General features: G+C 60.8%; 1 protein-coding gene and 2 pseudogenes across 1 annotated transcript; 2 read left to right on the forward strand and 1 right to left on the reverse strand.

Moving 5' to 3' along the window:
* Positions 1-1,590, forward strand: part of LOC125444450 — a 38,523-nt pseudogene extending 36,933 nt beyond the window's left edge.
* A 4,300-nt stretch (positions 1,591-5,890) lies between these two features.
* On the reverse strand, positions 5,891-8,697 carry LOC125444451 (annotated as a pseudogene).
* Positions 8,698-9,280: 583 nt separating this feature from the next.
* On the forward strand, positions 9,281-20,947 carry LOC125444536 (E3 ubiquitin-protein ligase RNF167-like). Its single transcript, XM_048517010.1, has 11 exons — positions 9,281-9,812; positions 10,664-10,837; positions 12,291-12,411; positions 12,961-13,041; positions 13,172-13,294; positions 13,643-13,730; positions 13,844-13,934; positions 14,817-14,922; positions 15,965-16,058; positions 18,931-19,011; positions 19,488-20,947. Exons 3-11 carry the CDS (start codon positions 12,328-12,330, stop codon positions 19,805-19,807), a joined length of 1,068 nt encoding a protein of 355 aa, XP_048372967.1. The 5' UTR covers positions 9,281-9,812; positions 10,664-10,837; positions 12,291-12,327; the 3' UTR covers positions 19,808-20,947.
* The last annotated feature ends 1,539 nt before the right edge of the window (positions 20,948-22,486 follow it).

The raw sequence follows: 22,486 nt of genomic DNA on the forward strand, positions 1-22,486 counted from the left end.
CCTCCTCCTCCTCCTCCTCCTCCTCCTCCTCCTCCTCCTCCTCCTCCAGGTTTGAGAACCATTTCTAGCATCAAACTGGGCTACACCCCTCTAGATGGCAGGAAGTGTCCTCTTTGGGTTTTGCAGGAAGTGGCTGGCAGTGAGGATCCGCACCTTGCTGCCTCACCTGGAACAAATCCAGGCAAACTCCACAGGCCCCTCCCCTGCTTCTGCTGTGCCGCAGCCTGTGGTCTCCCAGGAATCTTGGTCCCAAACAGCTTGGTCCCTGAAAATCCATTGGGAGCAGCAGTGGTGTGTGGGCAGGTTAAGAGCAGGTGTACTCCAATCTGGAGGAACTGGGTTTGATTCCCCCAGCTCTGCCGCCTGAGCTGTGGAGGCTTATCTGGGGAATTCAGATTAGCCTGTGTGACTCCCTACACTCACCAGCTGGGTGATCTTGGGCTAGTCATGCTATTTGGAGCTCTTTCAGCCCCACCCACTTCACAGGGGTGTTTGCTGTGAGGGGGGGAAGGGCAAGTAGCTTGTCAGCCCCTTTGAGTCTCCCTGTGAGAGAGAGAGAAAGGGGGGGAACAATCCAAACTCTTCTTCTTCTTCTTCTGGGGTGGGGGGTGGGGCTGGACTCCAGTCCAGATGTTCCCCCCCTCTGAGATGCTGCTGCTGCCGCCTTCTTTGCCCCCAGCAGTCCAAGAGGGCAGCTGGTCAGCCAAGCAGGAAAGGGTCAGTTTGCAGCTAAAAATACCTCTGGAGCTTGGAAGGTCAGGGAAGGGCCAGTCCTGAGGGAAGCTGGAAGACCCCTTTGGGTGGGAGGCGTGAAAGGGCTGATCTGGCGCTACCAGGTGGAACTGCTGCGTGTTTGAGGGGAGAGAGGTGTGGGTGGTCTAGATCTTGAAATGAATCCATTTCTGTGACTCCCCTTGCTTAAGGCGTTGATTCAAAAGCTCTCTTCTGCCAAGAGGGGGAAGTGGGGAGGGTGGGTCAGTGTGGGTCAGGGGTGTCCGTACAAAAATGGCATTCTCAGTTCTATCCTTCTTCTGGCCCTCCCCCCCCAGGACGGGCTCGATGTGTAATGCACTGGCACTCTGTACAAGAACTTGGCCAACCTGGCTTGGTAGAAATCAAAGGCACAGAGTGCGCGGACGCCTTCTGCAACTTCATCACACACACGACAGCACCAAGGACCAAAATGTAGAGAGTGGGGTGAGGCAGAGACTGCAGCTACCTCCTGAATTCCCCAGGCTTCTGGGCTTCGAGGGGGCCTCAAGCCAGCTGACCTGACCCCCTGCTTTTCTCTCCCTACAGGAGATGGAGAACTGGGTGCCTATCGGGCAAGGGGATAGACAAGGTCTGCTTCTGGGCGGCCATCTGGTTGTTCACCCATCGGGACTTCTGGCCATCTTCCTGTGGGTGTATCCCCACATTGTGCCGGACGACCCCTTCCTTTGTGCAGGTATGGACAGGTGGACAGCAGCTTCTCCAGCGAAGCGGGCGGTGGTGGCGGTGGGGGGGGCTTCTCCTTGGCTCAGCCCCACCTTAGCAGCAGGCTCCGTAACTCCCATGTTGGAGTACCTAGACTGTCCCAGCACACGGTGAGGTTTCAAAACTTCAAGGGAGCCCCACCTGCTTGGAACTACACCTGGTAAGCATCCCATAATCTGCCCAAGCTGGTAAGTGCTACAGCTAATAAAAGAGATCTGTGACCCTCATTGCTCCTGCACCCGGCTACACGGTCATTGCCTGGGATCGCCCACTAACACCTGTTTGCCCAGGGCCACCTGAGCCGATAGCTTTGGAAACCTGGATACAGGCCAAGTGAGCAAGGCCAGGACTGATCCCGGAAGGGGAGGGCGAGTAGGAGCCCCCCGGGTTTGGGACGGCACTCGGGGGAATAGGGGCAGGAGCGGAGCAGAGCTTGGGAACCGGGGGAGGATGGCGATGAGGGCCACTGCAGAAGCTATAGAGGGGCCGGAAGGTGAAACACATGACCGGGGGCTACAAGCCCAGGCTAGAAGTTTCCGTGCCAAACTGGGGGAGCACTTGGTGCCTAGTGCTACCTCCTGGGTGTCTCTGTAGCGCTTCCTGTGACAGGAAAGATCCACGAGCTGCAGAGCAGAGGCAGGGAGGGAGGGAGGGGAGGCTGGCTGGGGAGTGTTGTACAGCTACCAAGAGAGGGCAAGGGTCACATGAGTTAGAAAACCTCCTGGGTTTAATTAGGGGCCCTCCTGAAGCAATAGGGGTGGGAAGGCTGGGGCCCGAAGGCCGAGCTAGAAGTGGGGGTGTCCTTCTGCCCGCCTGATCAAACCTCCTGGTGTCCAACTTGAGCTGGGAATAAGAGAGGCAAGTGAAGCAGAAAATGTCATCATGCTGGTGGACTTCAACTCCCCCCCCCCACTTGTGACAGACAGAGAGACACACAGCTGGTAAAACAAGTGTCTGGGTCCTGTAGAAAGGAGGCCCCTGGATCTCATATATATATAAATCACTGTGGGCTGGATCAGTTGGTCAACCCAGCCAGAGAGGTGGGGCCAGATCTTGGACTTAGTTCTCTGCAGGGCTCAAGATCCGGCACAAGGCATGAGGTGCTCAGGGGCTTAACGAGGCAAACTGTGGCCCTGGGCAAAACCCAATTGGGATCCCTCCCCAATCTCTAAGGGTGGCCACATACTCCACGACCAAATTCTGCTTTTGCACCAGGACATTGGTGCCTGCAGGGGGTGCATTTTCAGACATATCAGCACCAAAATTCCAGCGTAGCACCAGGTGGTAACTGTCCTCATGCCCCCCCCAAGTTTGGTGAGAGGTTCTAGGAGTCTAAAGTTATGGATCTGTTAAAGGGGGTGTCCCATCCCCCATTGTTTCCAATGGGAGCTATTAGGAGATGGGGGCTTGTGCTTTGAGGGTCCATAACTTTGGCCCCTAATAAACCAAACTTCACCAAACTTGGGGGGGTAGCATGGGACAAAGGCTCCTGATGATACGCGGAAAATTTGGTGCCTAGCTAGCCTAAAAACTGCGCCCCCTGCAGGCTGCCAAATGGAAAACCACCTGCACAATTCCCAAAACGAACTCTTCTGCATTTTGATGCCCCCCACAAGGAGATGCCCTGGGCAGTTGCCCACCTTTGCCCAAAGGCAAGCGGGGCATTACGCCCCTTGAGGTGTTGTTCCAGCAGCTGGGAACAGTGACCAGCCATGAAACTAAGCCCAGCAGAAGGCTGATGGTGGCTCCTCAGTCTCCAGGTAAAACGACTGGGTATGAATTTTATTAAAGATGGAATTATTGGGTCTTAGAGAAACAAATCCTGTCTTGAGGGGGAGTCTGGCTCCCGCGAAAGGAAATTATTTGAGAAAACGAACGAGCACGTAGACAATCGTCACTTGGTAGACGTGACACAGGTGAATTTTCAAAAACGCTCTGACAAGGTAGTTCCCAAAGACTTCTGAGTGAGCTGAGCTCTCGTGGCTGAGCTCTCCATGACTTTATTTTACTTCATTTATTCCTGGTCATCCTCCCAGTGGGAACCAGGAGTGGACGGGGAAGGGTCTCCCCTGGGAAACGGGGGGGGGGGCGGGCAAAGGCTATTCTGCACCCTTGGGTTAGGAGAGAAGAGTTTTGGATTTATATCCTCTCCTCTTTCTCCTGTAGGAGACTCTGGGGCTGAGTCTCTGTCTTCCCCCACTCACAACAAACACCCTGTGAGGTAGGTGGGGCTGAGAGAGCTCCGAGAAGCTGTGACTAGCCCATAAGGTCACCCCCTCTACCGGATTTTCATGGCCAGGGGCATCTGGAGGTGGTTTGCCACTGTCGGACTCTGAGCCCCTGAACCTGGGACTTCCCAGGTGGCCACCCACAGTGCTGGCTGGGACCGAGCTGACCCCGTGTAGGCTCTAAGGCTGGGCCGCTCCACGCCAATCTCTTCACCCGGCTATGCGTTCTGCCTCCACGGCCTAAACTGCTCACTGCCTGCGTCTGCACCGGGAGCTCCCCGAACAGAGAGGGCCAAACGTCCCAGACCTGACAGCAGCAGTGTAGTTCCCCAACTGCCCCCCCTGGCCAGAAGGGAATCCCAAGCAGGCGGGGTGGTTAGCACCATGATTGGATTTACTAAGTTCAAACCCAGGAGGGGGAAAGGGACAGCCAGAAGTGGGGCTGGTGGCTGTGCTGAGACAGTCCAGTGAGAGCAAGTGTGGGTGTGTCCTGCAATCGAGCACCAGCCCCCCCCCCGCCTCTGCCACACACAATACCACTCCATTTCCCCGCTCACTTCTTTCCCTCAGCGATTGCCTCGGTGCAGGAGCTGGCCGTGTCAGGTGCGGGGGGGGGTGGCTCCTCGCCCAGCCTCCTCCTGCCTGCATGCTCACAGTCACAAGCTTCCGTGACTCAGGCAGGCACCTTCAGGAAGAACTTCGAGTAGAACTGGCCCATTCCGTTCCAAGTAGCCGAAGGTGAGGACCGTGTGGGGGCTGAGGCGCGCGTAGTAGGGGGTGAAGCCCTTCCACAGACTGAAGAACCCTTCAGATGTGACCACCTTCACAGCACGCCCTGCAGTCTGGACAGAGAGAAGCTGGGTGAGCTCCTGCCGCAGCAGAGGGCCCAGCCCAGCCTCCTATCCTACCCTCCAAGGCTTGTGGGAGCAATTTCACTCACCAGCCCGTTCCGAGCACTCCGGCTTTCTATCTATCATCCGTGATATTCTGGATCCTAAATGCTGTAGAAGCAGAGAGACACAAAGAGAAACCCCCCAAAAAGGTGAGCGTGTGTGATCGCACCCCTTTGCCTGGAGGCTCCAGTGCTGGCAAAGCTCCCCCTCCCTTCAAATATATTTCCTCAGCCCTCCTCCCCTTGGGGCACCAGGGTAAGCATGGGGGGGGGCCTCACTGTTGCCACCGCCTCCCCACATTCTCATTGTGGTGGCCTTGCCTGGTCTTCATGGCGATGTCGGCCGGGCATGGGAGGCCGCCGTGGTCACTCAACCCGCTGACTGCTATGCTGGCACAGAAATGGCAGAAGAGATGTTGTCCCGGAAGTAACCCAGGGCATGGGAGAGGAGGTTGAACTTGTGGCCCCCCGACTCACAGCGCCGCACTGCTGTAGCAGAAGCTGTGGCTGTGCAGGACCGAGGTAGGGGCTGGGGAGAGGGGGGCGAAATTCCCTTAAGCACCCAGGTGCCACCCAGCTCTCCCCACCTGGATATCAATGCACGACTTACCGGAGTCCAGTAAGAACTGCTTGGACTGGGAGTAGGAGGCCAGCTGTGCTGCGTTGACCACCACTGCCCGGTAGAGCCAAGTGGTGGGCAGGCCACAACCCTGGGCGAGGCAGAAGAGAGCCGCCGTCATTGGGCAGGAGAGGCCTCCATTCAGCCCGTGGGAGCTCCCAGTGCTCTCCTAAGGAGGGAGGGGTGGAGGGAGGTGCAGCAATCTTCCTCAGCTCCCTCTCCTCGGCCGCTTCTAGCATAGCAGCAGAAGGGTTGGGGATTCCAGCTGAACTGCTAAGCCAGGAAAGGCCCCCTCGGAATCACCTGTGCTGCCAGATCCCCCTCTCTGTCCCCCCCCCCAGTTTCTTCAAATTCTCTGTGAGCCCCAAGCATCACTCTCCAGAGCGTGGGAACGTCTCCCTCGCCAGTGCAATCCTCCGCAGGGTATTGGAAGACGCTTGTGTACCCTCTTCTTTGGTCCGCATGTGGGAGCCTGCAACAGAGACATTACTCTGGCACACGCCGCACGAGCAGGGGGTGCTCTAGAACACAGGCCTCCCTTCCAGCCTCCGGTCACGGTCTCAATCCGCACGTAATTCCCCCGCCCAACCTGCACCCACCTGCCATCAGTCATGTCATCCTGGATGAGAGCGCCACCTCACGTGGCGTCCCCATCGGCGTTCCCAGCTCGGGCCGTCATCCCAGGTAATCACTGTAGCTCTTGACGAAGAAGTTGGGGGGCCGCCCGTCCTCCCAGGCCAGCTTTCTCAAAGAGGATGGTGTAGATGCCCAAGCGGGTGGTGGTGTAGGTGGCCTGGCGCATGGAGACCCGCAGACAGGCTGCCCAAAGAGCCGAGACCGGTCAGGGGTGCAACGGGGTTGGACACCCCCAATTGTCGGCCCGTGATGCCAGTGGCGTAAGTAGGCAAACTGGAGCCCTGGGCAAAACCTGCGTTTGATGCCCCCCAAGCGCGTGCCCAGTGCAATGCGCACACCCCCAGGCCCCCTTGTGGCTACGCCCAGTGGCATATCTAGGCAAACTCCGCTTGGTGCCCCCCACCTCTAAAGCCGCCCTCCCTCACCACAGTCCAAGTAAAGGATTTTTTATACCAAGTCGCTTCAAAGTCACCATTACATTGTAAAACAACCCCCCACTCACAAATCTGAACACAGCAATGGGGGCTGTGCCACACAGTAGCTAATTTTTTTGGAAAACATTTACGAAATGCTTTCAAAATGTTTAGGTACTGCTACAAAAGCATTTTATGGTAAGCGGTCCAGTCCCCCATCATTGGGGGAAACAGCATCACTTTCAATGTTGTTTAAATTGGGAACCCGAGCCCTCCCTCGCGGATCATGAGAATCACAGCTCCCTCGTTTAAACAAGCGATGCTGGAATCTTACCCTCAGCCTCACTACCTACTGTAAGCGTGAATTGTGGGAGCCCAGATTCTCCTTTTAAATCCACCTTAAAGGGAGAATCTGGGGTCCCTAGTTAGGCCAACATTGAAAGAGATGCTATTTCCCCCCACCCTGGAAACAGAGCATCACTTTCTCAACAAGCTTAAATTGGGGACCTCAGATTCTCCCTTTAAATCCATGGTAGTGAGGGGTGGGGATATCAAAAGGAAATCTAAAATTAGGGGGGGGGGGTGCCTGCTGTCACAAGTGCAATTTTGTGCTAGCAACATTAAAACTTTCAGGGTAAGTTTAGGAGACTCTCCTTATGAGGGTTTGGTGAAGTTTGGTTCAGGGGGTCCAAAGTTATCGACCCTCAAAAGTGCAGCCCCATCTCCTATAAGCTCCTAATGGAAACAATGTGGGGATGGGGCACCCCCTTTGGAGAGTCCATAAATTTAGACTCCCTGAACTCTCACCAAAACCAGTGGGATAGTACTGTGGAGAGACTCCCGAAACAGATCCCTGAAATTTTGGCCCTAAGCTAGCCTCTGCAGGCCAAACAGAAAAAAAAACACTGGAAATACAAAAAATGCCACAAACGAACCTGCAGTTTTTGCGCCCCTCACAAGGGGGTGCCCTAAAACTGCCCACTTTGCCCACTGGGAGGAACGCCTCTGCGTGCTGCTCTACTGGAGCTAGCAATCTAGCCTCCCAAAGCTGTAATCCCAGCCCTCCTGCTAGTCGGTAGCTCCGAGGGAGCAGACCATGGATGAACTGAGGCGCAGGCCCCCATTTCCTCTTCTGCCTCTCTCCCAATCACCCACCCTGCAGGTTTCAGATTTCTGCCAGGGAGAGCCTCCTGCTGTCCCTGGAACTTGGCCTCCCCTGGCCCAAAGCTGGGCTGTGGTGGGAACGCGCCGGGCACATGAGGTGGAGTCGTGCCAGGTTCTCCCAGGGCCTCCAGGTTGTTCCTTTTGAGAACAACTCGGGTGATCTTCAGTCCCTCCAGGCCTTGCGTGAAACCTGGAGCAGGCACGGCCACCTGCAAGGGCACCCCTACCCGGGTATAGATTTCGTGACGCCCTCCTAAGTGCGGAGGATGCTACCCATCATGTGGGAACTGTTCCTGTACTCTCTCGTCTTGGCCCCTTCGCCACTCAGCTGCATGCGCTCCTTCACTCAGGTCCAGGGGCTGTAAGACCGTGGCTGCTATGCTGGGGGGGGGGGGGGGGGGGGGGGTAGAGAAACAGGAGTGCCAGAGAAGCAGGCCTGGGACATTAGGGGTGCCGTGGACCGCAGGTGGGAGAGTGCTGGTGGTGGTGGCTCCTCCTCCCAGAGGTTCCTGTGTACTGGACCAGGTGGGCCTGTTCCAACTGTGGGGTCTCTGGCGTTCTGATGAGAGGCATGGGGGGCTGAGGCTCACCCCACACCCCTAAGGGAGGCAGGCGTATTTAGACCAAGGCCGCTGCTCCACGCCTGAGGTTCTGCAGCACGGACCCCTAGGGCCGCACAGTCGCTCCCTCCCCCTCGGGCGCTCCTCAAAGACCCTTGGCGAAGGGGCTCTGGTAGCCACCCCTCATTCCTCAAGTCCAGCTGGCTGGGGCGGAAGTGTTCGCCAGAGCAGCCTGGACCTGGGTTCGGAGGAGGGGTTAAGGGGTCAGCCTCCTGGATCCGCGGGGACCGGTCTGAATTTCCACTGGGGCCTCAGCCCAGCCTGCACTTGGCACAGGGTTCTTGTAGAGGATGCAAGGCAAGCGGGTGGCAGCCCACCAGCTCAGCGCCCGCCCCCTGGCGGCCAAATCCAACCCCCCAGAAGGGCTAGGCTGCCCCTCCGCCCACAGACGCCGGGGCCACTCTGCACTCCCCCCCACCCCCCCGGCTGGGCTTTCCCTCTGCAGGCGCCGCCCGCCCGCGGGCGGCTGGCCAAGACCACCCAGGGCACCGGGGGGCGGGGCGTCACGTGCCGCCCCTGCAGGGCTCCCCGTGGCGCGGCGGCGGCGGCGGGGGGAGGGGAGGGGGCAGCGCTTACCCGGCCAGCCCCCCCGGGGCAGGAACTTGACGGACTTGGGGGAGGTCTTGGGCTTCCCGGCCGCCGCCGCCATGAGACGGTTCCGGGCCGCCGGGACCAAGGCCACTCCGGGCCGGCGGGAGGGGCGGGGCCTGGAGTGCAAACCGGGGCCAGGGGCGCAGATCGGAGCCTCCGCCCGCCCCCCCCTGATGGGCACGAGCGCAAGGCGGGCTGTGAGCAGCGCGCCTGCTGCGCAGAAAATAACCCCCCCCCTCCGTCGACCCTGGCCTCCCTGCCCCGCTCCGGCTGTGTGGGTGATGGGGGGGGGAGAGGGGGGCCCTGCAGGGGAGGGACGGGGTGGGGGGTGGGCAGGCGGCGCCCTTCTCACGTGCACCTGCCCGGGCATGCCGGAGGGGGCGGGATCCGAGGCAGCACAGCCAAGGGCGGTGGGTGTGGGGGGGGGGGGGGGGCGTCAGGCCAGGACCGGCGTCTGGACAGCTCCCCGCGCGAGGCCGCCCGTCAGATGCAGCCGGCAGACACGTGCGCAAGAGGAGACGGCGCCGCTTTGGCACTCCAGATGCTATGGACTACAATTCCCATCAGCCCCTGCCAGCATGGCCAATTGGCCATGCTGGTAGGGGCTGATGGGAATTGTAGTCCATCACATCTGGAGTGCCAAAGGTTCGCCACCGCATCATAAACATGAACACGGATGTTGCTCGTTGTGTTCAGCTGCTGGACGCGCGCTAAGCCTGCATTTTCCAGCGATCAATGTGCATAGTTGGGCGATGCTCTTCCGTGGGTGACAGCCGGGCCCAACACGCGTCGCTCGACCCACGTGCTCGCGGGGCGGCTGGCGGGCTCTGAGCCGGGGGGTCCGCGCGCGTGCCCGGGATGCAGCAGGCCGGGCGCCGGGAGAACACGGCCCCACCGCGCCCAGGTCGCCGCTGCCGTCGAGGGGCAGGTCTAGGGCGGCCTCCGCCTCTTCTCCTTCCGCCCTCCGGACCAGGCGCCCGGCGGGGGAGCCGAGGAGGAGGAGGAGCCGCGGCCGTCTCGCGAGATCTCCCAGCCATGTTGCAGCGGAGGGGCTTGTAAACAGACGGGGAGGCCGCCCGCCCGCCCGTCCAGCCCGCCTGTTGCCCGCAAGGAGCCCCCTCCGAGCCCGGCTCAGAAAGAGGGCGGGCAGCGCCCCCCGCCCCTCCCGGCAAGGTGAGTGGCCCGAGCCAAGGGGCGCGGGGGTGGGGGGCGCACAGCCGCCCTGCCCCCTCCCTGACCTACATCCTGGGACGCCCCAGAACGGAGGGGGGGGCTGTCGAGCTGGGCCCTCCCCGGAGAGGAGTCCAGCAGGGTGGGGCTGCTGCCTCTGGCCGGGGGCGGGACTAAGATCTGCTTTGCCAGCCCCGCAGGGTGGGACAGCAGCAGAGGACCCTCTGTCCCGCCCCCCCGCCCCCGCCCCCTTGGAGACAGGCATCTGGTGTTGACTTGCGTCAGGAAACCGGATGTGCCTGGGGGGGAGGTGGCGCCCCAGACTGGGGACTGGGGAGGGCTGGCGTGCCGTGCCCAGGTGCAAGAGGAAGCCCCCCCCCGTCAGTGATGTTGCATGGGGGTGGGGTGGGGGGTCTCGTGCTGCGGGCTTCCTCCCCGCAGTCTGCCAGGGCCAAGGGCACAATCTGGGGCATCCCGTAGTAGAGCCCTTTGCTGCAGCCAGGCGTCCTCCTCTGACCCATCCAAGGTTGCCAGGGAGGGGAGAGGCTGGCCCCTTTTTACTGGGGGGGATCCTGATTGTGAAGGGGGCCCCAAAAGCTCCAGGTTTCCTCTCCCCTTTGCCCTGCTAGTCGCAGGGGGCAACGCCTAGGGCTGCCCTTGCCCGACCCCCCTCCCCCACGCAGCCCCCGTCTCCCACAGAGGGCCAGTGAATTGGCAGCTCCTGCCCAGTTCGTGTACCAGTTTGGGCCTTTGCCCCCTCCCAGCGGCTCCTGGCTTGTCTGCGCTTCTTCCCCCCGCCTGGCTGCCAAGAGACCCCGAGAGTCTGGAGCTGTCACGGAGGTGTTGTCTTTAAGGTGCTGCGAGACTCTTGTGACTTTGGGTGCCCTGGACTGCCCCCCCACCCCCGGCTGCCCCTCTGAAATCTTCCCTGGTGGGATGCGCTTCCGGGCCCGGCCATGAACCCAGGGGGCACGTCGAAGAGCCTTTAATACAGACCGCAGCAGAGATTCAAACCTGCCTTTGTCGGGGTAAGTAGGGCTGGGGTTGAGATGGTCAGTTGGGTGGCCTTGGATGCGGAGACACCTCCTCCCGCCCTCCTGTCGCAAGCGCCCTGGCTGCTCTCTGGCCCCTGCCCTGCCCTCTGGCCCGGATGAGGAATGCCGCCTGCATTTGCCCTCGGAGGTGCTGGTGTAGGGAACGGGCAAGGAATGTGCCAGGGGGCCCATGCCAGAGAGGGAAAGGGGCTGAGGGGAGTGGCTGCCAGGGAGACGGGGGCTTGATGCTGGCGATGTGCCCCTCTCTTGTGGGGCAAAGCGTGGCCTGCTGGCCCCGAGTCTTCCTATTCAGCTGCTTTTGCATCATAGGCTGACCTGAAGGAGCTGCCGGCCCCCTTTTGCTGCCTTCCAGATCCAAATTCCCAAGACAAGGTGCCCTGTTGGGGCAGGAGGCCTGCATTCTCTGGTTCTCCCTGCCTCTCACAACAGCCCTGTGATGTAGGTTAAGCTGAAAGGGAGTAACTGCCTCCGGTCACCCAGTGATGGTGACGAGGGGGCTGGGAGCCGCAGGACGGTGGCAGGATCTGGGACGTGGCAGCTTAGAAATTCGCCTCTGCAAAAATAAACTCTACTTCGGGAGTCGTCATATGACAGCCCCATGCCTGTTTGTGCCTCCGGGCACGCGTGGGAGCGGAGGGCGGCTCCCTTGCCGAGCCTGAACTCTCTGCCCACTAGCCCCCATCCTGCGTTTGGATCCCCCCTCCTTTATTCTTCCTTCCAGGGTGTTTGAGACCCACCCGTGCATAATTTCTGTTAGCCTTAGCACGCACTCGCACCCCCCCTCTGCAACTGAGTAATCAGATTCTAATTCCTGCCTGCAAACCAGCCTTAGACGGGCTGCTAAAAAAACTGTTTTCAGCAGTGGCGTAGGAGGTTAGGGGCTCGTGTATCTCATCTGGAGGAACTGGGTTTGATTCCCAGCTCTGCCGCCTGAGCTGTGGAGGCTTATCTGGGGAATTCAGATTAGCCTGTACACTCCCACACACGCCAGCTGGGTGACCTTAGGCTAGTCACAGCTTCTCGGAGCTCTCTCAGCCCCACCCACCTCACAGGGTGCTTGTTGTGAGGGGGGAAGGGCAAGGAGATTGTCAGCCCCTTTGAGTCTCCTGCAGGAGAGAAAGGGGGGAATATAAATCTAAACTCTTCTTCTTCTTTAATTTAGGTTTTACACATTTGTAGCCGTGCTGTTTTTTGTTTGTCTGGGGTTGTTACATCTCATGGTCCATTTCCAAAAAAGCTGGGGTGCGGTGGGAGTTCTCTCTGGCTCAGAGGCTTCCTCCTCCCAGGACTGAATCCGTGGCAGTGAGCTTCTTGCTGGGGAGGGGGGAGCGTTCTGCCCTTATCTCCAGACCCCCACCTTCTATTCTGCTTGGGGAATAGTTCTGCCCTGCCCTCCATCTTTCCTCCTTTTGTGCCTTCCCTGCAGGAGCCTCCTGCTGGAAGAATCTTGCCTGGCAGCCACGATGAACCCTCTTCCCGTGGCGGCTCTGATCCTGCTCGTCTGCCTGCTTGTGGTCCTCCCAGCCGCAAAGGGCTACATCCACGCTGTAAGTGCCCCGGCCTTGGTGTTACGGCCCAGATCAGCCCCAGAGAAGAAGTCCACGAGTGGCCGTGCGGCCGGCCTTGGCAAAGAGCCTTTGGTGTCTGAGCCCACGCTCTGGTCACCCCGAACCCACGAAGCTGCCTTGGACCAAGTCAGCCCACCCGTCGACTCCACCTCATTCCTGAATGTTCTGATTTCTCCCCTTCCTGGCAGTGAATAATAGAGCTGGTGTTTTTATTCTGTTTCCTTGACATCTTGTGCAGAGAACCGCATTTTGCAGGGCTCTCGGGTTCAGTCTGTGGGGAGAAGGGGCGGGGCAGGGTGGGGCAGAGAGCCTGCTGATTGACGAAGGCTCCCGGCGACCCAGTGGGCAGCCAGCGAAGGGTGGGAGGGCCCTGCCTAGAGGTCAGGAGTGGGCCGGGAACTACTCTTATAGCTGGAGCTCAAGAGGGAGGCTGCGGAGGCTGGCAGGGACCGGGCTCGGGTGAGCAGGAGGCTCCCTGCCCCTGTTGCCGACTGCCTGCCTTGGATGGCTGTGCCCGTTTCCCCTCAGATGTCCGGCCACAACTCCAGCATGGACTTCTCTGACTTGCCTGCCAACTTCGGGAGACCGCTGCCACTCGAGGGACTCCTGGTGGGTATCCGAAAACATGGGGGGGGGGCAGGGCTCCCCCCACCCTGGTCTCCTCCGCAGGGGGCGTGGCTGGCTGGCACGTGAGGGCTGGGGCCACTTGGGCTGAGTCTCTCTCCCACTGCGCCTCCAGGGAATGCTGGTGGAAGCCAAACCCACCAACGCCTGCCTGCCGATCGAGGGCCCTCCGGAGCCTGCCAACGCAAGCGGCTTCATCGCTCTCGTCCGGAGATATGATTGCCACTTTGATACCAAGGTGGGGTGACCTGGGGGGGGGATTTCAGTGGAGGGGAGGGTTAGGGCTAGACCCCCCAGTGTCCCCAAGGGGGGTTTCTCTGGGCAGTGCCCCGCTGCCAAGGCCAGCCACCCGAGAAAGGCCCAGGGTTGAAGCGAGGGCCCTCTGTGTGCTAATTATTTTATTTATTTATTTATTGTTTAGTTTTATATACTGCCCTATCCCCAAAGGGCTCTAATTATGCGCCTCCTTCCCTGAAATGTATGGGTGGGGTGGAGAATGGTGCCTCTGAGAATGGGCAGGGTTCCTTCCTCTCTCCGCTGGCCATGGGTGCGAGTCCTTCTGAGTTCCTGCTCTTCCTCCCCATAGGTGTATCACGCCCAACAGGCTGGGTACGCGGCCGTGATTGTGCACAATGTCGGTTCCGACGGTCTGCTTCACATGGTCTGGGATGACGGTGCGTGAGTGGAAAGGAAGGGGCGGGCCCTGGACACGCCAGGCGCCTCCGAGTCCCTCCGCCCTCCCCGGGCCCTCCTGACCCGCAAACTCTCTGGCTCCTGTTTCCTCCAGAGGACCTCCGCAAACTCATCACCATCCCTTCCGTGTTCATTGGTGAAAGGGCAGCCAACTCCTTGCGCAGCTTCTTCACTTATGAGAGAGGGTAGGAGCTACTGCCGGGGGGTGGGGGGGGGGGGTGCTGGCTTAGGGGTCCCAGTCCTGCGTGGGGATTCTGTCCCTTGTTTATCATTTCCTTGCTTCTTTTTCTATGCCCCACTTTTCCCCCCGGTGGGGACCCAACGCGGCTTCCATCATTGTCTCCTTCATTTCATCCTCACAACAACCCTGTGAGGTTGGTCAGGCTGAGCAAGTATGCCTGGCCCAAGGTCACCTACTGAGTTTCCATGGCAGAGGGAGGCTTTGGGCCTGGGTCCCCCAGAACTCAACTGAGCCCTCTGAGCCACCGTATGCCGCTGGCTCTCCCTCAGTTGTTATGGTAGCGGCTCAGGAAGATCATTATCCACAGTCATTTCCAGCTCCCCTCATGTGATAAAAATAACAGTCCAGATCAGAGCACACTTTGCATGCATGTCTCCGTTCTGGGGAGTTTTTGCATCTCCAACGCCCCTGCTGAGGAAATTCCCCGGGCATCTTCTGCTGCCGCCTCCTTCAGAGAGCTGAGCTGGCTGCCCAGTTTGGATTTATATCCCCCTTTCTCTCCTGTAGGAGACTCAAAGGGGCTCACAATCTCCTTGCCCTCCCCCCCCTGACAACAAACACCCTGTGAGGTGGGTGGGGCTGAGAGAGCTCCGAAAAGCTGTGACTAGCCCAAGGTCACCCAGCTGGCATGTGTGGGAGTGTCCTCTTCGTCCTCCTTCCTAGGGCTGCTTTAGCTCTTCAGGGATCTCTGCACCATCCTTCCTATTCTTTATGTGCAAGCTGGTAACAATCCCAGAAAGTGGGGGGGGGGGGGCTTGTGAGGGAGGGGGGGCAGCTGCAGTGGGCCATGTCCAGGTGAGCCTGACTTTGCCCTCCCCCTTCCTAGGGCTCACGTCGTCCTGATTCCAGAGTACATCTTCCCTTTGGGCTATTACCTCATCCCTTTCACGGGCGTGGTGGGCATCGTTATCGCTGTGATGTGTACCATTCTGGTGAGTCCCGCCATCCCTCTGGGGGTGCGTGTGTGCGTGGCCGTGGCCTGCCGTTGTCTCAGAGTGTGGAGGGCCGTAGCCAGAGGTGGGATCCAACCAGTGCTCACCACTTCTCTAGAATTTTTCCTGAGTGCCGAGAAGGGGTTGCTAAAGCAACCTCCCTGCCCAATAGGGACTAGAGGTATGTGTGTGCAGCGGCGCCACTGTTTGAATCCCACCACCATCGGAACCTGTTATTAAAAATTTTGGGATCCCACCACTGGCTGTAGCTGAGCGGCGCTTGGGTAGCTGTGCTTTGGCCTCTGATTGGAGGCTTCTGTTGGGGGGGGGGGCTATAGGCAGAGAGAGTCGGGGGGGGCGCGTTATTTGGAGTTTCCCAGCTCAGCCCTCACAGAGGAGTTCCTCTGGCCCAGCAGGGGGGAAGCTCTGATGCTTTGCCAAAGGAGGGTGAGGTGCGAGTCAAATGAGATAAGACAAAACAAGTGTCTCCTGGAAGTCCCCAACAGAGATAGGAAGGCAATCGCCCCTCTCTGCCCCCCCCCCCCCCCCCCCCCCCGGCTAAAATATCACACATTTATCTGATCCTCCTTTTAAGTAGACAGCCGGCTGCACATCTTGTGGCATGGAGTTCCACAACCCAGTTCCGCGTTGTCCTTTCTTTTGTCTGCCTGGAGCCTAATGCCGGTCAGTTCTGCCGGCTGGCCTCCACTTCCGCGTGAGGTGGGGACATTTTGTCCCAGGCGCTCCGGTGTGGGTGAGCTGTTTCACACATTACAGCACAGCAAACCCAGGGTGACTGCCGGAGGCCTCCACCACAAGAAACCGCACCGGGCCGGCCTTCCTGGGGCATTTGTTTGCAGACTGTCTGCACTTTGACACTCTTGTGTTGTTGTGAGTCAGCTTTAAACATTTTCCAGAGCGCATCTGCAGTGTGTGGGGGAGGGGGGAGGGGAGGGGGGGTACAGGGCCTGGGAATGCTGCCAGGGAACCCGGCCCAGACCGACCCGGGAATCCTCCTCCCCCTCCTCTCCCCGCTGAGCAGATTGTGCGCTGCGTTCAGCACCGGAAGCGGCTCAGGAGGAACCGGCTGTCGAAGGACCAGCTGAAGAAAATCCCCATCCACAAGTACAAGAAAGGTGAGAGGGGCTGGGGGGGGGGGGGGGGGGGGTGGGCCGGGGGGGGGGGCGGGGGGGGGGGGGGGGGGGGGTCTTGGTCATGCGCTGCTGATGCTCATCTGGCCCCGAATGAGCCCAGCCAGAGGATGCCCCCCCCCCAAGTCTCCTCTCCTTCTCAGTTTTGTGCCAGGGATTCCTGTGTGAGCCACACCTCCTATTTGGCACTGGGGTGGGGGTGGGGGCTGTGTGTAGGTGCTGTACTGAGCAGCCAAACAGGGCAGGTGAGAATTTGGGGGGGGGGGGCCCTACTGGAAGCCCCTGGTGGTTCCTGGAAGTGACTGCAGGGGTTGGGGGGGTACAGAAGGGATTTGCTTTGCTGAAGGGGAAGGATCTGAAAAGTGGGGGGAAGTCTATACTGGATGCTTGCAGCTGTTGTGCGGGGTGTCTGGTGCCGGCGAGGGGGGGGCAGGCCGTGTCCCCTCCTGCCTCTGCAGTGCCCCCTTTTCCCCAGCAGAGGGGGGCCTTGCAGCTGCACACCTTCCCCCTCCCCCCCCTCCGCCTGTTCCCGCCAAAGCCACTTCCTTCCCGGATTGGGGGGGGGGGGAGTGGGGAGCGCGACTTCTTTGCCTCGGGCCCCTTCGGTGTTTTTTCCACGCCCCCGCCTTAGCTCCCGTTGTGGGGGAGGGGAAAGTTCGCCTGCCTATATTGGGGGGGGGGTCCTCCGTTCTGCCTGTCTGCGGGTGGCAGGGGGTCTACCCTTGCACGCATGCCGCTTCCCCCCACCCCCCAGCAAGAAGCGAGGGGTGGTCAGGCGGAGTTCTCCCTCCCCTGGCAGTTAGTGCCCAAGAGCCGGCTGGATGGGAGCGGCTTGCCAGAGGCCCCCTCCTCTCCCCTCCCGGCAGCCTCCTTGAGTTGGGGGCCAGCGGAACTCCCGGCCTCTTCTCGGCGATGCCCCGCCCCTTTTCCCCGCAGAGGCAGCCGGCGCTGGGTTCCTGCTTGGGCCCCTCTGTCGAGCCCTCCTGCGGACTGGGGGGTCTCGCCCCGGGGGGGCATTTTCCGCCGCGTGGGATCGTGGTGGGCTGCCTGGTGCGCAATTCGGGGGTCCATCAATGAACCCTCCCCCATTGTAGAATTCTAGAGACGGGGGGAGCCAGGAGAAGAGACCCGGCTCCGCAGACCCCGCAGCTCCTGGGTCCTGGCGGGGTGGGGAGTGGCGCTGGGGGACGGTAGCCACTAGGCAGGGCTGCCTCCTCCCCGCCGCCGGCTGTCCTCGCCTCCCGCCCTGGCTGGGCCGGCCCCCGCCGCCCCTCCCCGCCCCCGGGCTGACGAAGAGCCGGGAGGAAGCGGCTGGCCCCGGAGCCGCCGCCGTTTGCCTTATAAGGCCTTGCCGAGCGAGCCTGCGAGGAGCCGCCGACCGCTTCCCTTCCCCTCCCGGCCCAGCCTGGCCCGCCCGCCCGCCCGCCTTCCTGTTTGGGCAGCCCAGCCCCCCCTCCCCCCACACACCCCCCTTGCCAGGAGGAGAGGGATGCAGCCCAGGTCCAGCCCCCCAGCCCAGCCCCAGCGCCTCCTGCCTGCCTGCCTGGCTGCCCGTGCCCTCAAGGAAGGGCCGCCCCTGGGCAGTTTTGCCAGTTGGCAGGGTGGCACCCACAGAGAGCCCTGCTGGGACACGCCCAGCTGGCATGGCGGGAAAGGCGCGCCTGCAGATAAGGGGGCCCCAGGCCAGGAAGTCTTTTGTGTGCCACGCCGGCCAACGCCTCGCCTTGATGGGCAGCCTGCCGCGGGGTGCCTGCAGAATGGGAGTCGCCTCCCGGGGATAGCCGGGCCAGGGCAGCGCGTGTGGCAGGCCCAGGCAGAGCGTGTGGCAGCAGTCTAGCCTTGCTGTTCTAGCAGGCTGTTTGGCAGGCTACGTAAAGTCCCAATGAAGTGTTCTGCAGCCACAATCCTGGCCATCTCAATGCTTCCTGACCCACCAGTGTACGGGCACACAGACGCCTTCGCTGCAGCACATGAAGAGAGCCAGAGGAAGCCCTGGGATACGGGAGGGGGCTTCTGCAGGAGTGTGCCCTGTTTCCTGGGCAGGGGGCTTTCCTATCCGCCGCAGCCTGATCCTTCTTCCGGGAGGTGCTGTTGGGGTCCAGACCTGGCCCCCTCTGTGTTCTGCTGCTGGGGAGCCCCCTTCTCTCTGCAGGTTGTTGGGGAGGGGGGAGCGCGTAGCCAAACCCCTAAACACGAGCCACCACGGAGTCCCTTCCAGTAAGAACCCTCTGAGTTTGTACAACCGCCAAGACGTTAAAAACTAGGCCAGAGCAAGGCCTGGTCTCCCCCAGTGTTTTCAAGTCCAGCTGTTCTGCTTAGCTGCCAGAAACATGTGAAGACACCCCCCCCCCCCCCCCCGTGCACACGCCCGGAACACGGAGGAGGCCTCTTCCCCAGGTTGGGGGGTCTGTGCCGGCACACGGCCACGTCTGAAGCAGCTGCCCCGTGGCAGGAGGGGGGGTGAAGCTGAGAGGCTCTCTCTGCCTCGTCAAAAGTTAGATTGGAATCCTGCAGCGCTAATATGGGGGGCGGGGAGGTGGGGGGTGAGCTTTCAATAGTCAACGTTCCCTTCATCAGAGCTCCGGCTCTCAAACCCAGATGCCCCCCCCCCCCGCCCCAAATCTTGGGGGTCTCTAAGGTGCTCCTCCTGCACACGAATTGAGCCCGTTTTGCTGCAGACGAGCACAACTGCTCCCAGAAACGGACCGTGAGGAACGGCTTGGGGTGCTCCCGACCTCCCCAGCAGCGGCCAGGACAGTGGGAGGGGGCCGTTGGGGGGGGGCACAGCTGGCAGGAGTGGGTCTGAACTGGGACCAGTGCTTGCTGCAGCAGCCTCGTTCTTCCCTCCCCCGCCCAGGAGACGAGTATGACGTCTGCGCCATCTGCCTCGAGGAGTATGAGGACGGAGCCCGGCTGCGTATTCTGCCCTGCTCTCATGGTAAGCGGCTGGGGGCGGGGGCGGGCAGCCAGCCAGCCAGCAGCCCCCCAGGCCAGCAAGGGGGCTGGAAGGGGGCACTGTGGCCGGACCAACTAGCCCTGCGGAACTGGCGCTGCTGGCAAGGGGCAGCTCTCCCACACAGGTGCCCAGGCCAGAGGAGGACAGAAGCTCCACACCTGGTTGCCCCCTTGTGTCCCAGAGCCACCCGGGGTGGGGGGTGCAAGGGATGGAGTGGGGCAAGGCTAGACACTTACTTTGGCTCGGGTGTGGGGGGGGGTTAGCCTCTGGGTGTGGCCATGTAGGCTGTGGTCTCATCCTGCCCCCCAGCACCACGGGAATAAGAGTGGCCTGCCTCGCAAGGATATTGGGAAGGCAGATCCCTCTGACCATGTGCAGGAGGCAAGGCTGCCAGGCCGGAGGAGTCGCTGCACTGTTGATTCCCCCCTCCCTCCCTCCTTCCCTCCCTCCCCCCACAGCCTATCACTGCAAGTGTGTGGACCCCTGGCTGACGCAGACCAAGAAGACCTGCCCGGTGTGCAAGCAGCGCGTGATCCGCTCTCCCGAGGACTCTGACTCAGAAGGCGAGGAGGGGGGAGCGGAGCGGCCCCCTGAAGAGGAGGAGGAGGACTCTGAGCGCACCCCCCTGCTGCGCCCCTCCCCCTCAGCGGCCCTGAGCCCCTCCTTTGGCAGCATAGCCCAGCCCCCCACTGCCCGCTTGGGGGAGGAAGATGAGCAAGGGCCCAGCACCCAGGAGAGAGGGGCTACCCAAGCCCCCCCATGGCCACTGCGGGTCTAGCCCTTTCTGCCCCACTATTCTCTGCTGACCCGGACAGGGACCCTGGGCTTTTACCACTGAGCTTCCAGTATATTTTAACCTTTTATCGAGGGTGGTGGTGGGGGTGTGAGGGAACTAGCAATTGACCCTCTTGGGGAGAGGAAGAGGAAATGGGGGGCTTCCAAGCACCCTGTGTGGGCACCAGGCAACCTTTGTTCCCCTGCCCTGTCTTCCCAAGTAGGGGAAAGTGGGATGGCCCCCCTCCTCCTGTTTCCAGACTGGGGGGGCTCCTGAATGGAGTTGAACCAGCGAGGGAGTGGGGAGAGCCATGAGTGTGACTGAAAGGGGAAATGAGGCCCACCCAGGCCCTGAGCAGAGCTTTGTGAGAGGGCTCGTGGGGAGTGGAGCCCGGTTGTGACTGTGCACCATGTTTTTGGACAGCGGCTCTGCTTTCGCCCAAAGGATACTGGAGTTTCTGAACCTTGCAAACTCACATAACTACCGTGCCCAGGGCCTTTAGAGCCCCGTTGCGGTGCCGGCTGCCTCCTCAGCCCCATTTGTGTTGTTGGACTTCCTGCAGTTTTCCTTCCAGGTTTGGCCAAGAGGAGGAAGGGCAGACTCTTGTCCCTCCCTCTGGCAAAATTAGCTGAACTCAAAACCTCCCCCTTCGCCCTTGGAGAGCGGCCATCTCCACAGCACCAGGAAGTACAGGCCTGGTGGCTCCAGGCGCAGGTGCCCTGAGTGGGCCCACCTGGTGGAGGTGGGGGGGTAGACTGGACTTTCCCATGAACAGGAAGTGGGAACGATCCTTCTGATATGCCATTTTCAGCCCTCTGTCCTGGAGTTCAAACCCCCCCCCTTGAATCTTTCTTGTACCCCCGCCCCCCTGGACCAGGTTGTGCTGCTGTCCCATCCAGGAACAGGGCAGTAGCTGCCGCAGCCTTCCTTCGCCTTCTACGGGATGCGCGCGGGGGGGGCGGGTGGGGGGGTGGATTGTCTCTGTGATGTCTGACTGTAGAGGTTTCTTCTGGAGCTGCCATTTGGGGGAGGGGGTCTGGGGGTCTCTGTCCGCCCCCAGAGCTTTTGTATGCACACTTTTGTCCGCGGGAGGACGGTCCTTCCAGTCTACACTGTAACCTATTAAAAGGGAGTTGGTTTAAACAGGACGGCCTCAGCTGGTTTTTACTTAATGGCACTTTCTTAGCTTCCTCTTCTGAGTTCTTGCGGGGCGGAGGGGCAAGGAAACGACTGGGTGGCGGGGGCTCTTGGTCGTGTGGCACCCTGCCAGGCCAGTGACCTTTCACCTCCAACACGCCCCCTGGACTCTTCAGGACATGCTCCGAGGCCTCGTTTGGGCTTCGGGCACCCCCTCCCCCCACACCGGAAAGAGCCACGGGCAACCTGCTCTCTCAGCCCCACAGAAAGGAGCCGCAGCTGACTCAATCTGTATGTTTACCAGCATGGAGGGTTCCCACCTTCTGGACTTTGGGCCTCACCTTGGGCAGGTGAAGGACCCGCCCAGCTACAGAGGCACCACCCCTCCCGCACCCTGCGGCCACAGCAGGCCAAGCAACCGCCCCGTCTTCCCTCCCTGGTAGCGGCTCCATCCCTGTTTTGCCCTCACAAACATCCTACCGTGTTGGGAAGACTAGCCTAGGCAGGAAGTGCTATGGCCGGGGGGGGGGGGGGGGCATGGTGGGCAAAAGCATACTGGGGGGAGGCTGAGCAATACGGTGGTGGCCCCGCCCAAAGACGAAATGTTCCCCATGACCTGCCGCTGCGGCTCATGCAGCGCAATCGCTCCTCTAGGGAAACACAACCCATTGTTCGGACGAACAAGCGACCTTTGTTGTGCCCCTTTGCCTAATGATTGTTCTGCCCCAAGGAAACAAGGAAGAGGAGCTACGATATTTGCATCCACTTGGGGGCATTGGAGGGGGGGGGGTGGCATGGCTCACTTCAGCACAGCCGCACCGGGCCACATTCGCCCTCCGCTCACCAACACAGACACCACCGGCAGCCACAACTGTAGTCTCTGCAGAGAAGGTCAGTGTGCCCACAGGTGAGCCACAGCTGTGGAGGTGCCCGGGTCACCTGTGGGCTCCAGCAACCCAGGAGACCCCCCCTCCCCCCACCTAATGACGAATACCTTAGAATTCAATTTATTTTTATTGTTCCAATATAGTTTTCTTAACCAAAAAACTACACCTTGTAACAACCAGAAAATTTGGCAGCAATAAGGATTTGTGATAGAAAAAATGGCAAAGGGGAGGAGGCGTGTGAGGGCCGGGGGGTGGGGCTAGAAAAAAACCATAGAAAGGGGGCAGGGAGAGGCCACAAGTGGGGCGAGGGGCTGGAATAGGCGGCGATCCGGCCCCGGGGGCAACCCCCTGGTGGCAAGGGTGGCATCCCCGGGCAGCCACCGCCAACTTGGACATCCTGACACCGTTCCATCAGTAGTACCGCGGGTGGGGCCGCGCAGGAAGGCACGTCAATACTGGGACCTCCGCAAGTGGTTGGCCATCTCAAAGCACTTCTTGTTGACGCAGCCCCCGTGGACGCCTTCCTTCCCCATCACGAGGACTATCGCTGCAGGGGGAACACAAGGAGGCATCACCACCACCGCCCGGGGGACGTGGCACCCCCCCACCACCGTCCTGTCCCGATGGGATGAGCCAGACTCCAGGGGCGCCAGACTCC

The sequence above is a fragment of the Sphaerodactylus townsendi genome, linkage group LG15 (assembly GCF_021028975.2).
Source record: "Sphaerodactylus townsendi isolate TG3544 linkage group LG15, MPM_Stown_v2.3, whole genome shotgun sequence".
NCBI lineage: Eukaryota > Metazoa > Chordata > Lepidosauria > Squamata > Sphaerodactylidae > Sphaerodactylus > Sphaerodactylus townsendi.